The 25,839-nt window shown below is 38.2% G+C and overlaps 1 protein-coding gene across 1 annotated transcript in view; it reads right to left on the bottom strand.

Moving 5' to 3' along the window:
- Positions 1-2,708: 2,708 nt before the first annotated feature.
- LOC139698407 (trypsin-1-like) overlaps positions 2,709-25,839 on the bottom strand; it is a 49,116-nt gene continuing 25,985 nt past the window's right edge. Inside the window, exons 3-7 of the mRNA XM_071597304.1 lie at positions 24,457-24,619; positions 10,602-10,819; positions 4,606-4,811; positions 3,128-3,185; positions 2,709-2,833 (exon numbers count right to left, since the gene is read on the bottom strand). Coding sequence (XP_071453405.1) covers positions 2,709-2,833; positions 3,128-3,185; positions 4,606-4,811; positions 10,602-10,819; positions 24,457-24,619 — 770 coding nt within the window. The remainder of the gene's footprint in view (positions 2,834-3,127; positions 3,186-4,605; positions 4,812-10,601; positions 10,820-24,456; positions 24,620-25,839) is intronic.

The raw sequence follows: 25,839 nt of genomic DNA, 5'->3' as shown, positions 1-25,839 counted from the left end.
CAAACTGACATATTTAAATTGGCAACGCATTTGTTGTTTCCAGCGTAACTTTATGGAATTTACTCAACATATTGAAATGAAATGAAATTATTGACTTTGTAATTCCACACACTATAAAAATCTGTGGAATTACAAAGTCAATGATTCCATTTAAACAGGCAATGCATATTCTCTAGAGTGAAATACTATTATTATGATGTATAATACTCAATATAGAGAACTCAAATATACACGCATATCCAATGTATGTGTAACATCAAGAGCATGTAAATTACAACGATTAATATCGTTCAATGATTTGTCGATGGAATGGAATGCATGAACGGTGGGTAATGGAGGAAGTGAGAAAACATGCCACTCAAACCGTATCGAGTGTCCACGCTCCTCGTTGCACTGGCTACGGCGTCAGCTGTGGCCAGCCGATAAGTTCAGGAAAAATGCGAGGATTTCTTATCACTAACTGAGCATTTTTTGAGCTGATTGTTAAGCTAGCCTCTGCTGGTTCCCTTGGGACGTATGCAGGCCAAGGAGTGTACCAGAAATACAAAAATAAATGATAGTCAAACCAACAGTGTTGATTGAAATGTTTAAGAAAACAAAAAAAGGGGAAGGATTTGACCTTTTCTCGGCGTGTGTCGTGTATGAAGCTTTCTCGCCGTTACACCAGGTAACATTTCAAAGGTTAACTCTGCCATTGTCCTCACAGTGTTGACTTACTAAAGCGAATAGTGTCAACAGCATTAGTCAGAATTCTTGAAACCCTAAATCCGGTCGAATCGTTTGATCTTATATTTTGTGGGCTTAATAAATCATGTAAAATTTGAATGAGTTCTACGCAGTTTTTAGGGTATTATCATGGGATTGAAAATGTTAGTCATTCTAATTTCATTAAATGCTAGGACTTCGAAACTGTTGAGTTTGTTTTCAGTAAATGCATGATAATTTTTCCTTTTCCCTTTTTATGACCATTTCTTCCAGAAATTATATGCGGAATTCCCTCCGGTTTAATCATTTCCAATTACTCGGAGACTTTCGTGTACTCCCTTTGGGTTCATTCCAACCTCAGCCGCCCAACGACGAGGTCTGAACCTAAGTAGCCGCCACAGTTGGTACGTTTCCTTTTTCCAAACCTTAAACCCTGGACGCTGGTAATGTTTGGATCAATTTAGAAGGCATTAGTACCTTTAAATTACTCACCTATTGCGTACTCTCCGTGAATATAATGATATTGGGGCCATTTGAGTAATGCAGCGATCTCCCTCAATATATTTTTATTAGAGAATCGTATGACTTCTGTTACCCCGCGTCGAGTAAAGTATTTTTCCCTGTCGTCTATGAGAATGCCTTCACCCGACTTGAATTCATTTTATTTATTCTGAATGCAAACTTCACTGATGTGCCGTTCTAATTTCACCATCAGGCTTGGCAGGTATGCCTAAAATATACTCTCCTCTTGGAGCTAGACAATATAAGTTTAAACATTTTGATGTTTGTTAACCGATGATGATGCGCAGTATCGAAACCATGGTCGTGAAATATTAAATCTTTATTGTGGAAGTGTAAATTTTCTTTTTACGCTCATCTAAAAAATACTGTACTGGTATTAGCAGTAGCCAAGAGATCAAAGATTTTTCGCTAATCAAGGCATTCCAACGCATCAAGCCAGAGCTTAAAGGCTTCTGCGGATCAAATTGAAAGTGAGCCGATGATTTTTTGATGGATTATGTCGTTCCTGCAGTCCTTGGGTCATAAACTGACAAATAAAGAACGGATGGTAGCAATGTTACGCTAGATATCAAGTGTAAAATTGCTACTATCCGTTCATTATTATGTTAGAATTCCACCACATCACGCCTGAAACTACTCAATTTATAATATGACAACTCTTGAAGCTGAATGCGCAATATATCATCACAATATACCATCTAGTGACTGTATTTTTTCGCTTTTTTATGTCCCACGAATGTGAACTCAATTAAAGCTAAGCGTTTTATTTTTTTTTGTTTCTAATGTAACTAGTCTTTTGACTCATGACAATCTCTTGGGAAATAAAAAAAAAATTCTGGCGTGACTAGATTGAAAATCTTTATATTGAAATTGAAAATAAACAACCTGGCTTTACCACATAGAAATGTGGAAAAGTCAAGTTGTTTATTTGCAATTTCAATCTCTTGGGAGTCACTACTTTATTTCAATATATGTCTGTAAAATAAGTTTAGGATCTTTAACACCACTGCAATCAAGGAAGAATACGGCGAATAATTATCTAAGTCACAGTTCCGCAGCTTCTAGGCCTGTATGTATAACGCAGAAGACATCGTGTATGCAAAAAAAAACCGTGTATGCAAAAAAAACCGTGTATGCATATAAAAATCACACCGTGCAGCGAAGTAGAACTATTTGCAGTTATTACTCCTTTAGAAACGGAAATTATTTTATTCGTTCGTTAATCAGGTGCTTCATTTTTGCCAAGTAATCCGTGTTTTGGAGGATACCTCGATTACACAAACTTCAAGTTTGGTAAAAATGAGGTTTTCAGCATTACTCATCTCAATTACTGCATTAACGCAATGTTATTGCCGAGGGGTTTATTTCGCACAACCCTCCCAACGTGAGAAACGATCTCCATTCTCTTAGTACAAATTTATTTTCAACGATCACAATCACAAAATTAAATAAAAATCAACAACAGTGTAAACAAAAACTATTTACAGTGGATTGCATAGGCAACTCGACTCTACGCTTCGATGAATGAAGTCCATGTATCTGGTAAGCTTCGTGTAAATCCCTGGAAAATTCTTTCGAGCACAGCCACGACCCCATGACACGACACCTAAAAAGTAAAATGATTTAGTTGAATGTTCTTTATGCATGCATATTATGTGGATATTATATTTATGTATATTTATTTCTATAATTCATCAGAAAGCCAGGAGTGCTTTTAAAACGTTGTATAGAGAATAATAGGAAAACAAGCATGATGCCAGTTCTAAAGCCACATAACAAAATTACGATAGCAAGATGAGTTGCAATTAGAGCTCGCGAGCAAATATTGTCAAATAAAATTATTCTCCTACCAGATTAAATGCTTTATAAATCTCGAGAGAATTTAATGGCGTTCCCTTACCAATCATTTCCGTACTGCCTCCTTTGTTGAACACATGCAGGGGACCTCCGCTATCGCCCTATAATAAAATCACTTGTTGAAAACGTAAACAATAATTTATATCTTAATATTTAAAGCCCTTCTAAGCCTCACGCATTATTATACAGAGTGCGGCAGCAAAACTTTCTTTTTTAAAGGGGTTTTGCCTTATAAAATTGGAATTATTTTGCAGCAACCCTGTATTATTAATAATACTATAATTTCCATGATGATATTTACTTTAGTGAACTTTGTTTCATAAGAAGTTTTAACTGATGCAAATTTCATTTTCCTTTCTCTTCCTTACACTTATGCCATTAAAAAAAAGTTTCAAAGCAGAATCTCCTTGACAAGCATACCCTTACCTTATGCGTGAAATGACTTGACACAAATAAGTGAAAACAAACCATAAGGGCCCATAAATGATGCCACCGAAACTGTAATATCATCACGTCCACCGACTCAAAGCTTAGTTGGATAGTCGAGGGTGTGGCACACTTCACGCTAAGCCTATTGGCGACTTTATATTCATGCATTAGCAGGATATGGAAGGGGACCGGTTCCTTTCCCGGTGTGCCACCTATAGGTTCCCAGGAAGATCTGTCTGACGCCCGAAACAAGTCACACTAATTATGTGAAACTGGAGGTGTCCATAAACACCTTAGAGGTGTCCGTAATCGAACCCTTGGCACTCCAATCGTGAGCCGAACAATTAACCTTTTGAGATTTCAGGCTAAAAAACATACAACTGAGGATACATTACTATATACTTACGCAAATCAACAATCTTAGTTACTGAATCGCAATACAGTTATCTTGCGCGTGAGTGTAAATATAAGGATTTCATTTGACAACAGCATTTAAAATTGATGGCGTCAATTTCAGAATCAAAAGCCATAAAGAGGGAACTTTATTGAAAGGAAAACTGCGAGACAGTTATGAAGACATAATATAAAGAATCAAAGTAGATAACAGAAATCAAGGACAGAGACCCATCGACGTCATCAGAGCTCCGCGGAAACGCATTGTGTCAACGTAAACTTTGCTAACATTGTAATAACTAAAACAATCCAATGAATCCTCCTACTTGAACCACTGTTCAAGTGACCTTTAGTTCATTTAACAACAACAAGATGGACATGAAATCACTTAATTTTTGAGCAGGTTCAATTTTTTTTAAATTGCAACATTTAAATTGGTTTTAAATTGGCTGATAAGAAAGAAGAGAGAAATTGAAACCTTAGTTTCCATTTTTCCACCAGGAGGTTTTTTTAGTTATCACAAGAACCGTACTATATTATACAGGCAGGGGGTCACAGCCTCCATAATAACATTTATGGCGTTCTTGAGGCATTTCCTGTTGTGTTAGCAAAGCCGGATCGGAAGAGGGGGAACATGTTCGAGCGAGGTGGAGCGGACGGAGGGACGGCTTCTCCAGCTTAAGCCCCTTTTGTTCGTACCTGGCAAGAGTCTCTACCACCGTCCGCGTAGCCGGCGCAGAACATGTTGTCTGTGATGCGGCTGGCACCATAGCCGCTCTGATCACACATCTCCTTGGACATAACGACGACTTCCACCTTGAGTGGAATATCTGAAGTGGGTTTAGCTTCTTCTGTTCGACCCCAGCCCACGACAACTGCTTTCTCGCCCGTGTAATTTCCATCTTCTATGAGAATGAAAAGAAAATATTCCTTTTTTAGGCAACGTCTCTCAACTTAAGCTTATCATCAGAAACTTATCTTCCATAAAATAGATTAATATTTTGCAGCGAAGCGAAAGAATCGTGAAGGGCATTATTATGTAAATTAAAAATATATATGTTAAGAGTTTGGTGCGGTTAGAGGTTTCCTCTGCCACATTAAGCTCACCTCATTATTATGCTTTACTTCAGCAGTATACAAATTAACATAACGACCGTGTAACTAGTTGCATACTCACGAAGTTAATGGCGCTTGGATAAAAAGCAAGGCAGTGAGTGCTTCATATTGACTGAATCCAAACTCAAACCTGAAGGCTGACAGCATAGCTATAATAAAATTCTAATGTTCGACATGATGATAGGACCGATAAATGAAGTGATTTCCTCGAGTTACCTGAATACTTTACCTGAATAACTACAGGGTTCGTCCGGAAAATAAGTGTACTGAGCTCAGGAAAAAAATTTATTACACTTTTACACATCTTAAGCTAATATTCCTCAAATAGGACCCTTGTGAGTCGATACACTTGTTCCAGCGGCGTTCCCATTCCTGGAACGCTCCCGCGAAGGCATCATCGGGAACCTCTCGAAGACTCGTCGTCGACCTCTTCTCTGCCCTCCACGAACATCTTGTGCCACCGAAAGATCATGTTTCTGGACATGGCTGACTCCCCGTAAGCCTGGTTAATCATACCGACAGTTTCGGTAGACGATTTCCCAAGCTTTACCGCAAATTTGATGGAATAACGCTGCTCCAAAAACTTCGGCATCGCGTTCCGTGACGTGGGTCGAAGCGTGGAGGTTCGCGTTAACAGAGCTCCTCACTACACCACAGCTCAGAGCCGACTGCCTTTTTCAGCGTCGCTGGCCAACATACCCCCCTCCAATCGCAGCCCGTCAGAGCGGTGCTGGGCGCGCCTGGAGCGGCGCGCCCAGCCCAGGAGTCAGTACACTTATTTTCCGGACGAACCCTGTATATAGTATACTTCCACGTGATTCGCTAGTTTCTTAGACTACGTGATTCATATGGTGGATGATGTATCCATCTCATTCCTTCTCTTCAGCACACCTTCGTTGCTTATGATTTGTTTTGAGTGTTTTCAAAGCAAATACCTTATTTTGGTTTAAATAAAAATTTTGTTCAAAAATTCCATTTCTGGACTATGCTCTCACTTTGAATGGGGGTGAGAACTGATCGATAGGGCACAAATAAGTCATTAAAGCTTCCTCTGCAATCCAAATTATTCTTAGGTATTTAAAAGTTCAAGTGCTTCATCTAGTTTTTCAATAACTGTTCCAAATTGATTCATCCTTCCTTAAGTATAGTTGAAGAGGAGCCGAAGTAGGAATATGATATTAATTAAAAATCTCATTTCGTGAGAATTATGATCGCCTTTCTAGGGGCTTTTTTTGGAAAGGCCACAATTTTTACGAAATTCTTCTTATTCCTCCAGACCAACAGTTAAGAATGTAAAGTGAAAATTAATTGATTTACAGTTACGATTGGCAGGGAATCACATTTTCTGTTTCATCAGTCGTGCTGACAGAATCCTGAATTACCTTGCACTCGTATTACGGAACAGGTTTTGGGGTGTTTTTTGGGAGCTGTCCTTATATAACGTCAATTGCTCCATTGTATTACGTTTCCTTATGGGCGGGTTGTTGGGAGTTCAAAAGAAATTATTCATTAAGCGATACTTCAGACATTTCTGAAAAGTACATTGAATTATTCTTCATCATGGAATAGCGCAATGTGCAAAAGCTAATTATGAAAATGTACTTTCAGAAAATTCAACAATTTAACTTATTAAACTCTTTTCAAATATTTCTTTTTCATTTCACCATATGTGCTCTGTTTTCACTAAAATTAAAAAAAAACAAATGGCATTTCATGGTTGTTTAATATTATAAAATAAGAAATTGAAGGGATTAGAAGGCAATTGTAGATCGCATATTTTTTTAGACAAACTCGAAAGAAAAATGCTTTTTCTTCGAAAGTGTTTAATAATAATAAGAGTAAGGACGAATAAGTAAGACTGTGCAATTGAAAGTTCATATCCTACAGAACCTTACAATATGAGGGAGGGGTGTAAGAGGAGATAATGGCCGGATATATTTTGAGGGCGGCTATAAAACGGTTACTGGCAAGGAGGTGTTTCCTACCTATCGCTTACCACCGTTTAATGGACAAGTTAGAATCATTTACCTTCGATTGCAATCTCATGGTTGGAACAAAAAAAGGCAAGGGTGACGGTGGACAGTGCAAAAGTAGACTGAATAAAGTTAGAGGGAGCGAAAGAAGGGAAGAAGGAAGCAGTGGATATGCTGACCCAAATATTCCGACACTGTGGTTAATGAAACCGTGGTGCGATGGGGACAAAAATAACGAAGGGTGTATTGCAAAGGAAGCCCTGCCACAATCGCCGGAATGTGAAAGCCATTCGGTCAAAGGAGATTTTCCAGCAGATGTGACCAAGTATTTATTTCCTTGATAATTGATCTTTCTTCCGCCATGACCCATTTAGTCCATGTGACGGAAGTGTGGGCGGAAGCTCTCACTGAAGGCGGGCGGGCGGGAATACATACTAAGGACCAAAGTATTTGTTCTCATTACTCAAAAATATATTTCTAATTGACCTCACTTTTGAAATGAAATTTCATTTCCTAAATGGTTATTTAAAATTATTTTTCGGTTTTATTCATAGAGCCGTCCTGAAATAAGATTATGTTCAAAATCTATCACCTACTTGCGGGGTTAGAAATAAGCGATTAAAAAAATTCCACTACTCACGAGACCTTGGCTATATTTGCGTTGCATTCGTACAGTTTGTTTCCGGACACATTCGAAATTTTAAAGTGTTTGAAAAATATCAAAAATGTTTATGTTTACGCGAGGAAGGTAGCTGCCCTGGCCACATTCGCTATGAGTCAGCCAAGGGCAAATCACTTTCGTTATCGCTGGCCATGGAAATGACGGCTCATATATGCTGGCAGCTAACATATTGCGCCCTTGACTAATTTTTTGGAGGAATCGATTTTGAGGACCCTTATGTAGAATGAATATTCAGGTAGAACTTGGAGAATGAAAATGTAATGATTAATCATATGAAAACGGAGGTAATTAGATTCTCAAATATTTGCCCAGTCTCGAAAATAAATATCATTTAATGTTTCACCATCAGGCTCAATTTCCCACGACCAATTACTATCAAAATGTTAACAAATACTTAAAAACCAAGCAGTACCGTGTTTTTCTTGCCTGGTTGGTTAGGTTTGCCTCTGAAATCATAATATTACACGTACCGGGTGCGTTCCATAGGCAATGCAATGAAATTTCCCACGCTACTCCTATTAGTTGGAGTGAGATCAAACTACATGGAGTAGGTGTAGGGACGCTAATCTTTGCCGCGAAACCGGTCTCCGCGCTCTCCAAGTATTGGAAGCGGTAAGATGTCAGTTATTATGTACCTCTGCGTGCCGACCGTGTCACGACAGACCAACCGAGTGGTGCCCGAAGACGCCTTCCAGGGCGCGTACCGTTTATGGCAGATAGCTGGAAAAATGTGTAGAGGCCCAAGGACAGTACTTTGAAGAATTTTAAGTGTTTGTGCAAATCTGTTCAATAAATTACTTTAAAAAATAAAAGCATTACTTTTGGAACGCACCCTGTATCATCAACGCAAGGAGTAACCAATAACCAGCAGCCAACGTAGCGGAATATTGATCACGTTGTTTTTAACCCAGATGCACGTTAGTTTTCATGCTTTTTGTTTGATATTTTTTAGTTTTCTGGCTGACACTGAACTGGCTGTATGTATGACCCGAAAACGAGCGCTTTAAACTCACACCTTAATATCGAGGTTACGCATCAAGCCCTCGAATCTCCCAGCAAATTTTCGTTGGGTCTCAGAAAATTTAACCGTTGTCACACATTTAAAAATTAACAAAAAATACACTTTCCTAAAATACAGGAATTCCTAACCAGAGCTTGATTGCATAGTTCGTCGTATTGACTAAAATAAGGGCGTAGTGTAGGCCAGGAGACCGAATGGCCAACCTGACTAGAATTTGAATTCATGCTGCTTCCGGGAATTATCGTGGCGAAGGTGAGGTGATGGACAACTGTTTTTACAACTGGTTTACTAACTAGGATTTATCTCAACAGCAATAATTCCATTAGAATGCGTGAAAAACCATAAAATACTTTTCAAAGAGTTAGGGAGCATAAATATTTTCAGAGAGAAATAATGATGTATACTTTAACTCACCAGGATTTAAGATTAATGCAATAAAAGCCGTGCGTCGCAGAGAAATCATATTTAGTAGTCGGAAGGACTGACCATTGTAAACGGACCAGCAACTCTTCAGCATTATCAAATTCCTTCGCAACGACCTTCCTGATTAAGGCGATCACCTCCGAACCTTACTACGATGATAATCTATCTGATAGATATATACGGAGCATAATATTGACAGACTATAATCTGTAAAAAAAAATTACTTCCGACACCACCGGTGTCCTGCATTTACACAGACATATGCTGCTTATTACAGTGCGCACTATGAAAGCTAGAAGCGAACCATATACGCATTTGAAGCAGCCAAGTTCTATTAACTTCGCTAGATAGTTTCTTAATCTTAGCTTGATCTTATGGTTTATTCTTTGTATGATGAAATAAAATTGGTACCCGTTTGGGCTGCTTCAAAGACGTATAAAATAATCAATGGGACACAATTTGGTCAAAATCAAGCTGTGAGCAAGAGATGCTTGGCCATTTCACGGTTTGTTCACAGTTGACTGACCAACCTCGTACAGCCACCAACCACAACGGGATACTCGTGTGTACAGTAGAATCGAAGAGGGAGTGAACATAATGCTATCATTATTCGCTATTTCAAGATCAACCATACACTTAAGAAATATGACCAATGTATCCACGTTTCATTATAATCTACTGAAATACTGTTAATCGAAAAATAGAACGTGCCAGGAGCTTGGACTGATTGGAAAAAAGGTTTCCGTAATTAATATTTTCCACCTCATCCCAGGAACTACTAATTCTAACAAACTTACCGGATATACTAATTTTACCACGCTTAACCTCTAAATGAGTCATTGGGAAAAATAATTTCAGTGAGTGACAAGACGAGTACAATTCATTGTGGAGAGCCAGAAGCAAAGTTCTCCGTCTGTGGTTAGGGTGTAACACTGTGAAGACCGAACGTCGAGGTTTGGACCTCGCTTCGAGGTGTATACCGTGTTTCCATTACATGAGAAAGGCTAAAACCTCAATCATTGGAACACGCAGATTAAATTTATTCTACCAAATGGTGATGACAGATGAATACAGCTAGGTTAACAACGATCATCAAATCTTTACTCTACGAAGCAATGCGTCAAGAGGGCGTAAGCAGACCAAATAACCTAAAAACACCATACATTTATGAGAGAATATACACCTCATTTCTTGATTGGTACTATATATATATATATATATATATATATATATATATATATATATATATATATATATGTATGTATGTATTTTTACTTCACTGAAGCGGAAAGTTTGGTGGGTATCCTGATGAAGATTCTTTAAGTGCGGCTCTAGTCCTCAAGGGCACCACACCGCTATCCTTTCTAGCGTCAATGTGCAGTTCTAGGAGGACAAGGTGGCAAAGATTGGGCGGGGAAATAGTGAATATCCGTGCACAAAATCATTAGTTATGGTGACGACGCAATTGACGGGTACTCACCCCGGGTGGGCAGGCAAACGGGAAGGATATTCCTGGAGAATTCCACCGGTCGGTCAATGGTCAGCACTGCGACGTCGTTGTCGAAGGTAAGTGAGTCGAAGCTGGGGTGCAAGGATACTTTGGCCAAATTGCGAATCTCAGATTCTCCTTTGCCCGAGACAAGGATTTTCTTCCGGCCGTGTGCACCGAGGACCACTTTAATGTCCTTCTTTTCAAACCTGAAAAAATTGAGAGAGCTCTCAATTTCCTTCATACGACGAAATGACAGTGTGAATTTTGGATGAGGTTAGGGCTGATGGGGGGGTTTCGTCTTGAGGAAATGCTTCTGCGTCGCAAAAAACTCAAAGACTGGCCCCACTGAGAATCGCAGAAACAGATCACACGACAGAATGTGCTCTCAGTTGAAGAAAATTTTTTTTATATTTTTGAAAATTCGATGTTTTACCTCCCAAAAAATGGGTAGACGTAAAGAATGATGTGTACCCAAAATTAGCGTTCATCAGAGACGTATTGTCGACATCACCACAATTATGCCATAAACATTTTTAAAAACAAGAGAAATAATTGTTTAGCCCCAATGGAGGACAGTACAGGGCAATCCCTAAAATAAAGTTTATTAGGCTTTTATAAAGCCGCAGTCATTGAACACATCAAGACAAAGTAAGAAATAACTTTGGCTCCGAGCTATTCCACTCATTACTCCGGTATATTTTACGTTATCGGTTCCGTGAAAGTCAGTGCACCCAACACTACAACACCAGGAACGGATTTCCTAGATTTAAACGTGATTCTCATAAGTGCAAAAGCTTTAGCAGTCGACTCTCCCGTCGATTTAGCGGATTCAACGGAGTGCGTTTTGAGACCGAAAAAAATTCTAATTGAAACCACTATCGCCTCAGTTACAACCCGAAGGGTTACCAGGACCTTCGAAAAATATTTTCCTGGGTTCTCACACGTCTTACATTGTCCCTCTGCAGAGATCGAAAATTATTTTTGTTTCCGGCCTATATTTCGATGTTTTGAAATTTTGGCTGCGGTATTCCAGTGGCTGATCGCGTTGACTTCTCAGGATTACTCTAAAAATGTTCTATTTTTTAGTCCATTCCCATATTTGTATTTCAACATTTTCCTCGTCACGTATTTCCGATAGTTTCCTGATTTCAACTATAAAGAATTTCAAGTGTCCTCGAGTAAGCAATACAGCAGACTGTTTTAACAGTATGATTAAATGAGGCACTTTTATGCAATATAGGTTGCTTCAACATAGGCACATTCAATAACCCCGAAAAGTAACCAAATTCTTGGTGTAGGAAAATAGAAAATGCGTTTACAGAAAATTTTCCATTTTCATTTGTTTTCATTAAATGTTCATCATTCAATCATGAGAGAAACCTTCTGCCTTCTGAGAAATTTGAGCATTTTCCTTTCCCAATGTATAAACTCTCCAGGGCAAAATTTCCAACAGCTACTGGTATCCTATTTCCAGCTCTATGAAAGATTCTCAGGTAAATAAAACAACAGGAGTATTCAATCATAATATTCGAGACATAAAAATCTGCAAGAATTTAGGCCCCGAGATTCTAGATGAAGAGAGACTGAGGGTACTGAGAAATAATACCTCAACAAGAAGAGGAAACATCTCTGCAGAATTGAAGAGTGGAGGAGTTTTCAGGGCTCATTATTGAAATTTATGAAGAGAAATTTTGGCAGTTAATCAGCTAGATCAGCCATATCAGCATTAGATTCAATAAAAAAAGAATTTGAGAAATTTAGCTAACCATATTTTAATAAAATAATATTTGGCTCGCAGCAAAAGATAACGATCTAAAAATCATCAGCAATTGGATAGAGAGAAGGGAAAATGACTACTATGGGGAAAATTAGTTTTTTCTTCAAAAGGAGAAAGGTACATGTAATGTAATATCAGAAATGAGAAATTATGATATAAAAATGTGCATTTAAAATAGCAAGTGTGCATTTATTTAGTTCGTAGATTCCAAGAGGGCGTTCAGAAAAGTAGATTAGGTACAATTAATGAACGAGTTCAGTAGTAGTTTTTAGGGGAGGCGACCGACAGCTAAGGTCATTTGCGCCATTCCCGCCGCAAGGGCGAAGGACACCGACTTACGTTATCCAGAGTACTCTGCTATCGTATTTTTCGGATCTCAATCTGAATGGACCCGATTACTATCACGCTCGCGGGATGAACTACGCTCATCAGCAATTTGTTTAAAGTTAATAAAAATAATTGGGAAAACATAATGGTCGATACCCTATCATATACCACACCATCTTTTTCGAGGTCATCTAAGAAAGTGGTCACCCGTTAGGTCGGAAATAATCCAAATAACTTTCAAGACGGGTTAAAATCGGTGGAATAGCTACAGAAGTTTCCTCTATCCAATCATATGATGGGATTATTTAAAATCCTGAAATTAATAGGAGAGAATTATAGGAAATGGACGCGCATTTATGGAAAGGTATCTTTTTATGAATTCATAAAAACCTGACTTCAAATTTTTCTAAACCTATTCTGAATATCAACCAATCACAGTTAGAGGTTCTGCTTGGTATTAAACTAACACGCACATATGCAGATTATAGAATATCAATTTATACACATTGTTATATAATTGCATACAAATTCAAGGACTTCAAAACTCTTTTATCAGAGTATTTCAAGTGGTTTGAAAGAAACACAAAAGAAAAGGATTTCGAAATTCCGAAAAGAAGAGTCAAAATGATATAAATACCAAGGTCGACTTAATTAGTCTATTGCCAACATCACGTAGAAGCAGGTGCTACTTTAGATGCTCATATGGATTTCCTAAAAATCTAACGCTGGAATGCTAAGAAGTTTTATGATCCTTCAAAGACATTCCCAATAAGCCTTTCTTCTCTTCTGTACGATCATTAGAAAAAATAATGAAAAAAACTTGCGCACTCTACATACCGTGTGGGGTGTTCTAGGGTTCATTGATATTACCTTATTGTTCCTTATTTTTTTCAATGACAAAAGACATCTGCAACTTTCAGGAATAATGTCTCTTTTCTCTAGTGATGCAAAACATATTCTAGGTCGGTCGGACAGAAAAAGAATGATATGCTCGCATTCAACATGATCTGAGTATCTTAAATGACTGGTTCATTTCAATACATAAACAAATATTATTTCTAAAACAAATTACATATTTATTTAAACCAGCTGAGAAAATTTAGTAGATTGAATCCCTTGACTTTTAGAGGAACAGTAACCATTGCAGTCAACTGTGTTCAATTCACTGGATTATATATTTCCTGACTCAAATTTAATCCTGGGAAAAGCATTGTAACATTGAAAATAAAAGTGTGCCTACTATTGCAGTACTCATATACTGACCGCGGCGTATTGTTCCAAGACAAAGAGAAAAAAGTATTTATTCCGTTGAGATTTCTAATATACATGCCCATGGTACAAGAAATTCCATTAAGGTACATGTCGACATATCCATTTTAAAATTTTTTTACCTTTCCACACAGAATTTATTTTATGGTACAACGCAGTTCACCGACCTGAAAACAACGTTGCAGTGTGAGCGTCCATTGAACAGCCTCCATCACGCTCTGCGCGGAGACATGCTGCCGCTCTTGTGATACCGCCCAGAACGGTAAGGCGAATTTTACACTCTGAACTTCATTTATACCCCTACAAGATGATGGTTGTCCAAGAATCGAGTTCATAAGACTGAATGGAACGCACAGATGCTTGCAATACAATGTTAACCTCTGTGCAACCCGACACTATTCTATGGTTTGGCGATTAAGCGCATTTTTGCCTCTTCGGATCAGTAAATAAGCAAAATTTTCGTGACTGGGCGACTGAAAACCCTCGCGAACTTCATTCAAGACCTCTTACTCCCAAAAATAGAAGAGTATGGTGAGGAATGTGACACAGAATCCTTTTGGTTTGAACAGGATGGTGATGGCACGGCTCATACCGCCTCTCGTTCACACCGAGTCCCGCAAGAATAATTTTCCGGCCGCCTGATCTCCTTACGAGGGATATTTCATGGCCCTCTCGCTCCCCAAATTCGAGCCCATGTGATTTATTTCTCCGGGGATATCTCAAAGCTGAGTTTTACAAAGTGTAAACAAGAACCTTGAAAGCCCTCACATAATTTATCATTTCCCTTGCATTAACCGTACGTACTGCCATGTCATATTTCAAATCATGTCCATAAAAATATGGTATCATGGCAGATTCTTGTTGAACGTCATGTTTTATTTTCAAGACGCCACTGATTCCCATGTGCTCTCGCACTTTCTCCACACTCGTTTTTACGTCATCTTTAAGGCACGCAGTACATCCTGAATCAGTCAATATTCTCTTCGTCCCGTACAATTTTCCTTTATTAATGTCGTGCACCTTCTCAAAATGAGCAAGCCCACCATAAAGCTTCTTACGTATAGCGCGCACATTGTGCTGTAGGAGTTCATTTAAAATTAATTTCACCATCGTGGATTTTAGCCAACGATTCACAATAAATTCCGTCAAATCAGATTTTTTTAACACTCCTTCCACACAAGCCAGCTGATGAAGGAATGAAAATTTCTATCTAAATTCTGTTAATTTCAAATCTTCACCAATATCAAATTCAATTGATAAATTCTGCGATTATCAAGAGTAACAGCTGTTGTGAAAATACGCGATAGGTGATAACGCAAATCATAATAAAATTATTGGGAAACAAGTTCACCGAACATTGATTTGGAGAGTTGGCTCCACCGAGGTGCCACGAAATATTGGCAGAGGACAAGAGATAAGGAGTTATTCAGACTCGAGGAATTATTCAATATATATCACTCGTCACGCGAACAATATTTTAGCCTTCAACATAACGGATTTTATTTCTGGAGAGTAGGGAAATTACGGACTTCCATTTACATCAATTTTACTAGCCATGTTTTTATGCATATCACTTCGGATGCTCCCCATTTAATGGAAATTACTAATATAGTATTACGTGATATAAACCAAGCTACCTCGTTTTAACTTTCAAATTATGTGATTATAATTTCATTTAGCTTTCGGAGCTTAGCGTTTCAGAGAAATTAAGGTGTCTAGCGTTTTTCGCAAAAACAATTGCGTTAAACAGTAACATCAATTTAACATTACGTGCGCTCTACTTCATATCGCTGATTACAAAGACAAAGACACCAATATTTTCCCACAATCATGGCTTTAGGTTGTCTAATGGTTTCAAATTAGAAGAGAAAGTCTTAGGACTTATCCACGAAGTAATCATGTTCCTTTCTTCGGAAATTAATAAAAAGTAAAGAATCGCTCAAAGAAAACTTTTTAAGCATAAAAGAGAAATCATAAATTTAAGAAATACTTGAAGTAAACCGAAAAGAGATGGAATTACAGTAAATTTGTTATTTTGCAGGTATATTATTCGGTTTTGATCTTCAATAAGGTCTTGGTTTTCTTAATCCGTATTTAAGCAATTGGCAAAGCTCATCGAATTTTGCTATCTGAATGAAAAACATTTGCCACAGTTCCACAATAACCGCAGATTAACTAACAGGCTTAATACTATTAACTTAACACTGTAGGATGTTAACTTCTTTTGTTAAGGCGGATACAAAAACGGATGATGACGATTAATTACGACTAGATATCGTTATATTTGATTGAAAAAATAACGAAATCAAAATGGGAGTAAAATTCACGAATCATAAAAATATATGATCACCATAGATGATATAGCTCTATGGTATAGATCTATGATATACCATAGATTTGATTTCAAAATCATTCTAAAAGTAAAAGCCAATAAGTAAAACAATAATTCATACCACTTATTCAATAGAACAGCCAGACGCAGTTCTAAAATGGCTTTGGGACTTCATAGGAAGATATGTTAACTTATAGATTTTACTGTTAAGCCATATTTTCTACTATTATATTAAGTAAATTCAAGACAATGATTTTAAAATTCGTCAATATAAAGTTAGAATTAGAATACTATCATTTCTGAATTCCAGTTGCATAGAAAACTATGCAAAAGCTATGGGAATAATGATGAAAAATTATTAATTCCCACTAGGAACATGCTGATAAACTGAAATTGATTTTTTCTCGCCGAGCAAACACACTGAGTTATATTTTCCAGTCCGACCAGCTTCACCATTTGGAATGCGAATTCTCTTCCTCTGTTCATTATTGCTATTATTATTGGCTGTGGGACTACCTCCCTTTTTGCATTATTAACCATTCCCTTTTATTCTTCGAATATACTTTACTTGGCAGAATTTAGAGCTCCATATTAAATAATAAATTAGTTTCTCTTTCAAATCACTCCAAAGAGAAATCGCAAACGAGAAGCTTGCATGGAGATTCATCTTCCGATTGTGAACGCGAGTTATCCCGACCTTCATAGAAACCTTTAACCCACAGAAAAAGCCTAAGTGATTTAACATTGACTTCAGGAAGCCTACTTTTAACATAGTTATTGATACGACCATCGGGATAAGGCTATTATTAGTATGAAAGTTTCCATAGTTTGTTTCTTCCCTATTCTAATGAGCCACAATATTATCTTTTGGAATCGTTTGCCTTGCCCCGCACTCATTTTTAGCTGATGAACCAAGTCCAAGAACCAAACACAGCGCAAGGGTGGGAAGTACGATCGGGGGCAGGGCACAGGCGATGAACGGGAATGATAGCGCCGGGAAGGTTTCTCCGACGTATTTTCAACTCATCATATCTTGTACTTTGTCAATATCCCGAGAATTTATTTTACTTGAGACATATGGGTTCAGTTCCCCAATGGAAAATATGTGTCAAATGCAACGGCAAATATTTACAACCATGAAGAAAGGTTTTCTGTTTTCTTTTCTTCCTAGAGGATCTGGATAACTTCTTTCTCCTTGGATAATCAGCTTAAAGAATCCTATAAAAGCTTATAATTACGTTATATATTTAAGGAGAAACATTATATATCTTTTGCGAACATACAGTACGTTTCTAAGTTTAGTTTATGGTGCCATGGGCCAGTACACATTTCAGCCTTTTGTAAAATACTATTAATGAATTCCTAGATGAGTGCATAACACTCAATTGCTCTCCCGTTAACTGCAATATCGTATTACTTTTATATTATAGTTCCCTTAGATAAAAAATACCATTGAACTTCAATTGGCCGAAGTCATATTCGGAATTACTGCTTTGATTTCTTTGGAATTATAGTGCGACCGATATATTTACTTCAATTTATTTATTAGAAATCCAAAAGCAGCCATTTTTTAGCCTCTACATCGGATATCTAAACCTAAACAACGGAGACACTCACTAACACCCTAACCCAAGGTGGAAAAATTCCACATAGGCGAGATTCGAACCCACGACCTTTGGGTTGGCAGGCGGTGCCGTATAGGCAATGTCAAGGTACTTCAGATTGATGGCCTGTAAAAATGTTTATTTTAATATATGTATAATCTGGAAAATGGGATGGTGAAAAATTCGTCCTAGTTCGCAATAGCAAATTATTTGGTGCTGTATATGAGCTACATGGTTCACTTGATAAGAGAAATTTGAACAGCATTATACAAGAGAAGAACGACTCCTACCCCCTTAATTGATAAAAAAAGTGCAAATTAATCCCAAAAAAAGCGTCAAATGACGAATGGATATTATTTTGGGAAATATTATACCTCGAGGATAGCGAACAGCAATCGCACATCCTATGGTTGCTGGCGGAAACTCTGGTCGCTGGGGACAACCCAAGGGATCAATCAAATAGCACAACGGAGTATCACCAAGTGACTTAAAACTGTGGGTAAGTCCTTCGCACATGTACCGTGGAAAAGAGGGAACTTGGGAAAATAAATGCATACGTATTATGTGGGAGTGGCAAATAGCGAATAAGAACATTTCAACTCATTGGTGTGGTGTTGCCATACCGTCGGAAAGTATTAATCCAGGAAAATATTTGCTGTGTACAAATTTATAAATAATATGAGAGCATCTTCAAAATAATATTTAACCGTTTTCCAATCATAACTTTAGGAATAAATTATTGGAATGGTTAAATTAGATTTTAAATGGGCGAAAATGTGTCCTAAGGCTGATCGGAGTGAGTAATTAGAGTGAAACGACGAAGAAAGCAATTGTACCCTGACGATAGAAAGAACGGAGAAGAAACTAAAGATGAACGTTGTCGCTGCGAATTTGATGAAATTTCAAAATTATTATTTTATCAGTGATGACTCTAACGTTCAACGTTCGCTTACTAAAGTTTTAACAGGTACCTCTGTCAGGAACATCCCAATAGGTATTTATTGGAAAACAAAGTGCTAAGGTGGGCCGAAACTACAACAGGCTATCTGTGATGCAGCGATTTGTGTACATTGATTTGTTAACAAATGCTTTTAGAATACTAGTGCCATATTATAGACAGTGAAAATGACAACAACGTATAAAAATTATAAATACTGCTTAATTTTACACAAAAACTCATTAACTCTCGCCTTTATTCTATTAACGTGGATAGGATAAAGTTTACTTTTTTTACTACTTTGTGAAATACTTTTATAACAAAGCCAAACTTCTTTTCCGCGATTCATAAAATAACACTAACAAAAATATTCGTGTAAGAGAAATGACACTTGACTGCTCTGCCTATCAGTTTCACGATTGACCTTTTTTCGAAGGGATATTTAAAAGTTCTTTTTTTGTTATCACAGAAACAACTTCTTCCCATATCAAGTTAAAGATTTTGATAAAGGTATGACAAATTCGAGCCGTATCATTAACTTGCTTTCTGTTCTTTAAATGCGGAAGCGTGGCGGAGATGGACCATGGACCGAATATTTTCGAGATTTTATCCTTCCGACATGTGTTAACCATGAGATAATAACGGTGTTGCGAATAAGAATGAGCTCATGGTGTTGATTTGGTTCAAGTGATGAGACAGACACGGCCAAATAGTTTGTATGTGACTTTCCCCGGCCTTATCATTTTTTAACAGATTTATGATATTGATGAACCTTTTATACTTGAATAATGAAATTATTAATGGCGATAACGTTATTCTTTTGATCTAAATGACTTTTCAATTACCTATTATTCATGTGAGATCAAAAAAGAATTTAAGTTGATCAATGTGAAATCAAATTATTGTGAAAACTCACTATTAAATAGAATGTGCCGAAACTCAAACGCACTTTGGGACAAACGTGATCTCTCTCAAGAAAGGAGTATTTTTTGCACATTGAAAATTAATTAATGACACAATTGTATGATAAAGAAGGGTGATTAGAAGTTTCTGTTATTTTATGTATTATACTATACATTTGGTTTGATTGGGTTTTCCCTGATATTATTTTTGGACGAACGTAAAACTCGATATATTTAATTAAAATTCCAAATCGGTTATTTATTCGCTTAAACTGAACTTTTGAATGCTAAACTCGCGATTTAATACGCGGGGTAATAGCATGTGACTTTTTTGAAATATATTTTCTATGGATTTAGCATCCTGATGTATCAATTAACTGTCATTGGGTAAACGGTCCGCTGGCTCTCGAGTCAGTCCCTCCAGAAGGAACCCTACCTTCTTGAGAATAATGAAAGCGGGTCTTGAGTTACTGCAGGCTTTGCTTTCGTTTGCGGCATTATCGGTACAAAACTGACCGGGAGAGAGAGATGACCATTAGCGGGAATGCTGCACATGGTAAAGTTTTATGTCCTTTTCTTTTTAACATTCAAATGTCAACGCAAATCCTCGGCCAATAGAATCCATGATGGACGGCGCAGTCCGGGTAAGTCAGTCATATCAAGAGACAGATATGACAATGTTAAATATGGACCGTTGGTACTTACCTGAAATGTGCACGGAAAGGAAGAGGATTTGTTAAATGAGAGAATTGCGAGCCGAACGGATGCATAAAAGTGGACTCATTCCCGCATTGAATGTAAGTATGGAAATGAAACTTGGGTATGGCAGGATGAGCATCAACGTTGACTGAATCGGTGGCCGGGGGGGGGGGGGTACTTGAGGATTATTTAGGTGCATACGAACGGGAGAGGGGGAACAGGAGTAAGGAGGCTAGAAATAGTATATATCGTGTGCAAATAAGTGCACTACGCTGCTTCGATCACGTTCAGAGAATAGACAGGCGCCGAAGGAACATATTTATGTGGCTCGAGAAGGCGAGAGAAAAGTGAATGGTTTTCAGGTGGATCGATAAATTCGTAATTCAATCAGGTGGAAGCTACTCTCACAGCAAAGAATATAAAGTTTATGGAACCGAAGAGCAAGTCCGAAACAATGTATTTTATGCCTCAGAGGCAAAAGGAATGCGATGATAGGGGAGAGTGGAAGATATTAGCAAAAGTGTGTCATTTCTGTGGTAAAACATAAAAGAGTTTTTTAATTTGCCTACTCCGAAAGGGAAAGGGGCGAAGATTATGCGTATGCCTACGTGTGATGAAACGAACGAGAATGGAAATAAAATTCAAGAGTCTATAGAGAATTGAAATGATCAGGTAAAAGAAATGGAATTGGAGATTTTACATTCAAAATTAACTTTGTTGAATTAACAAATTCGGGACGAAAAAAAAAATAAATACTACCTAAGAGGAAATAGTTTACAGGAAAATGAACGGTTTCCCATGCTAAAGCAATTGTTTATTCGTAAAAATGTAAAATAACTAATCTACGGCCGGGATACGTGGTTTGAAATGTGACAGCGGCTTTAAACTCTCATTTTCGATCCATCTGTCTGCGTATCTTGCTAAAAAATTTGAAAAAAACCTTTCCAAACGCAATTTTTTGACGGCTTTATCAGATTTCCTTATCAAACGAATGGTTACGGCTCTGCCATTGCTACTGCCTACGTATTTTACCGAAAATGAATTAGAAATGCGAATTTTAACGCCTGCCTTCGAGTTTCGCTCTGTATTTTTCACCCTCCACGAATTTCTATATCGCTTGCTGATTGCGAACATGCAACAGTTAATTGAAACATAAAGTGAATTTAGAAGGAGGAATCAGAATTGGAATAGAGACCGGTAAGACTGCAGGACACGAACCCTGGTTGACGATGAAGTACCACTAATTTCTATCTGCTTCATGCCATACATATATAATATTGGAGCACGGAATTATTATCAACGTAATTTTATGTACGCATTGACCCAATAGTACCATTCCGAGAATGACTGAATTCATAAACACGCAAAATTAGATGGAGTAGGAACATCCAAAAAAGCTGGAATCGAAACCTCGACCTGTGGAACTGCAGGCGAGTACGCTACCGCATCGCCACCGAGCTATCATAATTACTGGACTTTATCAATAGCTTTATTAATAACAAATGCTATTTATCAGCAGAGATAACTAATCAGTTAAAAATTGTGGGTATTTTTACATACATTCCTATCTCAGGGAAGAGAAACAAAATGTGAGATACTATCTTCTTCAATTTCAAGATATAAAACTATTTTAAATGGAAAATGTTCGATAAGTCACTCAAGTCAAGCTGATATGATTGCAGCTGCAGGGTTATATAATAAATAACAAGATAAATCAAAGGGTGCAAGAATAATTTCTGCCAAAGAAAATAACGCCAGGAAAAACTTCAACTTCCAGAGCAATGCTGAAGACGAGTACATTAGTTAAGAAATTTAAAGGTTAAATGAGACAGTGAAGTTTCGTGCAAAAATAATCTATAACTGAATACACAAAAGTTTTAAGAGGACAATTTATTGAAACAAATAATAGCGATAGGAGCTCACGACAGCCATTGCGTAAAGCAGCGTCTTTCAACTTTTCTAGTCACTTTCTCAGTATTTGACCAAGCCTTATTCTGTTAGGTGGGTACGAGTCATACTTTGGTTTTCATTGGTATGAAGAAGTATGAGCTTTCTCAAAATATATTCGAAGGCATACGGTACGTACGAACAATGCCCGAGTCCCAAGTGTTCCAAAGGAATCCCATAGGGGAAACAATAGCGAGAATTCAATTAACAATTCTTAACAGTATCGATTTAAAATTTATTTTCCGACAGTTACAATCATTTATAGAGGATAAACTAATTACTCATTCTGGGAAATATTTTTGGGTGACATGTGGAAAAATCGCCACTTAGGCACTGCAAAGGAATTGGAGATCAATATTTAAAAGTTGTAGAGTAATACTTAATGCCGGGAAATACTGACCGATTACTCATGCACACTCGGTGATGTATCAAAATAATCGATTAGTCTTCCATTGGTTTTAATGGAATAATATTAATTATAAATAAGTATAAATGGCACCTTTTGAGTGTTTTCACATTGCTGAAAACAAATAAGTATGCTTCGCTAGACACTACTATTTCGGCATTGTTTTATTTCTATACCACTTTGTAATCATTACGTCAATGAATAAACTGAGGAGCAATCCCTCAACACATGAAATTATCAAGTTATATTCATTGGATTTTCTGCTTTTCCAACGCTAATACACCGCTACAACGCTATGTATATAAATACAGTTTACCTGGCCAAAATGGAATTCAATTCTATGGGCTTGCTCGTTCACGAACCGTATTTCAAGGAATGTAATTCATCTCCTTTGGTATAAGTGACTCAAGGGTGATTATGAGGCATATAAATGTCCCCGAAATATAATCCAGATATTCTTCCAGGTTGTATACGCCCATTGAACTTTCTTCAAATCTCGCATTGAACCGGCAAACAATTTCTGTCAACAAAGTTTTTACTTTTTTACTGAAATTATACGACCAACTCACATCCGAGTACTCGAACTATTTTCCTTTGATGATTTTATCATATTTATTACAGTCTTTCCAAGTATTTGCCATTAAAAGAGGAAAATGATTAATAACGAATGGAGATGTGCCGAACATAAAATTTCTGGCGAAAAGTATTGGAAAGGTGAGGGGAAATAGATAATATAGACATGTAATATTACTCAATTCTGAATATATAGTTGCATAGTCCTTTGCCATTGGTACTTCCATGCTAGAACAAGATCGCTTTAGATTTGGTCTTCTAACTCAAATACAAACTCGCCTACGCATCGCTTGATCCCGAGCCACGAGTTAGGTGGGAAAAATATAGCACCGGGAAGGAGGGAGGACGTCTGATTCGGTGTTCTCCCTCTTTTGCGGTTGCATATTTTTCCTTCTTTCCACTCTCGTACCTTCCCCTAAAGTCAAAGTCTTCTGTTTCCACTTCTCGTCGGCCAATGTACTCCAAAAGCCAATCTGCGAATGTTTCGACTAGTACTAAACACCTATGTGTGAAGATCTATCGGGTTTCCAGCCAGGTCAGGTAATCAGCGGCCAAAGTATACACGGCTAACACTGTCATCGTCGTCCTCAGGGCATCGAGTGAAGCCCTAACGATCCTGGACCTGAGGACGATGTTCATTTGCTTCACTCGAAACATATATAATACACTCTCGCCATGGCGATTATTCTTCTGCTATTTGTCTCGCTTCTAGTTCTTGGAAGCATTGGGGTTGCAATATGGCGTATTTCGGATACACTTCTCGTGTCCTAAACCCGAGGGCCGAGATAGGTGCCTAAATTTGCTCCCGCTCGCTGCCTTAAGAGTTTGGACTCCCTTAAATATGGCGTCCGCCTTAAATCGAGTAATTTAGGCGCCTAAATGACGAGCCTGGACGTAGCTTTAGTCTTCTTCCTTCCGGTGAAAAAGGTTACTGCGCCATATTTACATGTTCAAGGCTTTACGAAGCACGACCTTGTTTTATTTTAGAAAAATGATTTTGCATTCCAAATTCGGCTCAATAGCCCGAATGAATGAGGATGATAATGGCGACCAAACACGTGCATACGCACCCTCGAAGGCAGTGGGCAGCAGTCAGGAGGTGTTCGGACGTGATGAGCGAGGCGGAGCAATAGAGACGACCGTCGCGCACCAGCGCTGCCAGCCATGGGAACTCGTGTGGCCGCACCCGCTCCCCGCCCACGATGCGGCTCTTGTGGCCGGACAACCCGCACGCTGCAAAGGGATAAAGACACGGTCATCAACTGCTGCAAGGGCGTTGGGGCGGAAGGAGTGGATAATATGACCCACTGGGGAACATAGACAGTTTCTACGTCAGGTACCCACTTCAAAAGACAAGTATTATTTCATTCCCGAGTAGTTAGCTTCAAGGAATCGGTCGGAAAACCGCTGTTGTTGTCGATAGAGGGGCTACACTACAGGATCGGTTGCTGGCGGAAGCACGACATGAGGTCTGCCAGGTCCGCATGTGGGAGACACCCTGACGTAGGCATTGCTTTCTAATGGTGTAATCACAAACGGCGAGTGGGAAAGATTATTCCATATTTCGGCCGTTACGAAGGCATGACCTCTTAATTTCTCATTTTGGTCTCGCCTGCCTCTGTACTCCGGTGCTAGAAATAATTCTTCGGTGACATTCTAACACGAGGTGAGAGCCTTCGGCCTCTTTGGATCGAGTTCAAATCCAGGTGACGCCTCTGTGGACAATATCTGGTAAAATATAAGCAGTGTTATTTCCTTCATGCAAAAGCCTCGGCAGAAACACATAGAAAAGAACCATATCGGGAGGAGTTTATCCCTTAAGGCGTTACCGATTTTCATCGTCCATAACGCGATCTTCCTCAGTGGCACAACTAGTGGTTGCGGGTCTGGCGACTAAAACGCATTAATGATTCGTGATTGAGCCAAGAACGGCGTTAATTTAGGTTCCGAAATTTGAAGAATGCTGAGTACGTTTTCGTTCTGCATTGTGTTAATGACATAAACGCGGTTAAACGCGGTCGTGTACCCTAGGACACCTGCGCTGAGCGGATGAAGTACACATCTCGGAGATTCAAGGTGACATTTCTCCTTGCAAATTAAAATTAGCCTTTGGGTGGATTTTTATGATGACATTCTTTGCATTGAACTCGTATTATTTGTATTTTCAAGTAAGCTAAATTCGTACAGAAATCTAATCCCTAATTCTAACCTCTAGAGAGATGATTTGCGTTTGATCTGCATTCATGAGAAGGCTCTGATTGCTTGATGGCCGGCGACCGAGCTCCAAGTAATGTCGATTTATCTCCCCATGATTACTCGCAGGGCAAAATGGTCAAGTTTGCCGACACCCAACGAAGTTCCTTTTCTCAATGCTTCGGCTCATTTACATGCTCTAGAAAATTGTCTAGAAATGAATAGTCATATAACGACGAGTCTATTATGAAATAATCATA

Source organism: Hetaerina americana, unplaced genomic scaffold, assembly GCF_022747635.1.
Source record: "Hetaerina americana unplaced genomic scaffold, ioHetAmer1.1.p SCAF_85, whole genome shotgun sequence".
Lineage (NCBI taxonomy): Eukaryota > Metazoa > Arthropoda > Insecta > Odonata > Calopterygidae > Hetaerina > Hetaerina americana.
This window is presented reverse-complemented; position numbering and strand designations above follow the sequence as displayed.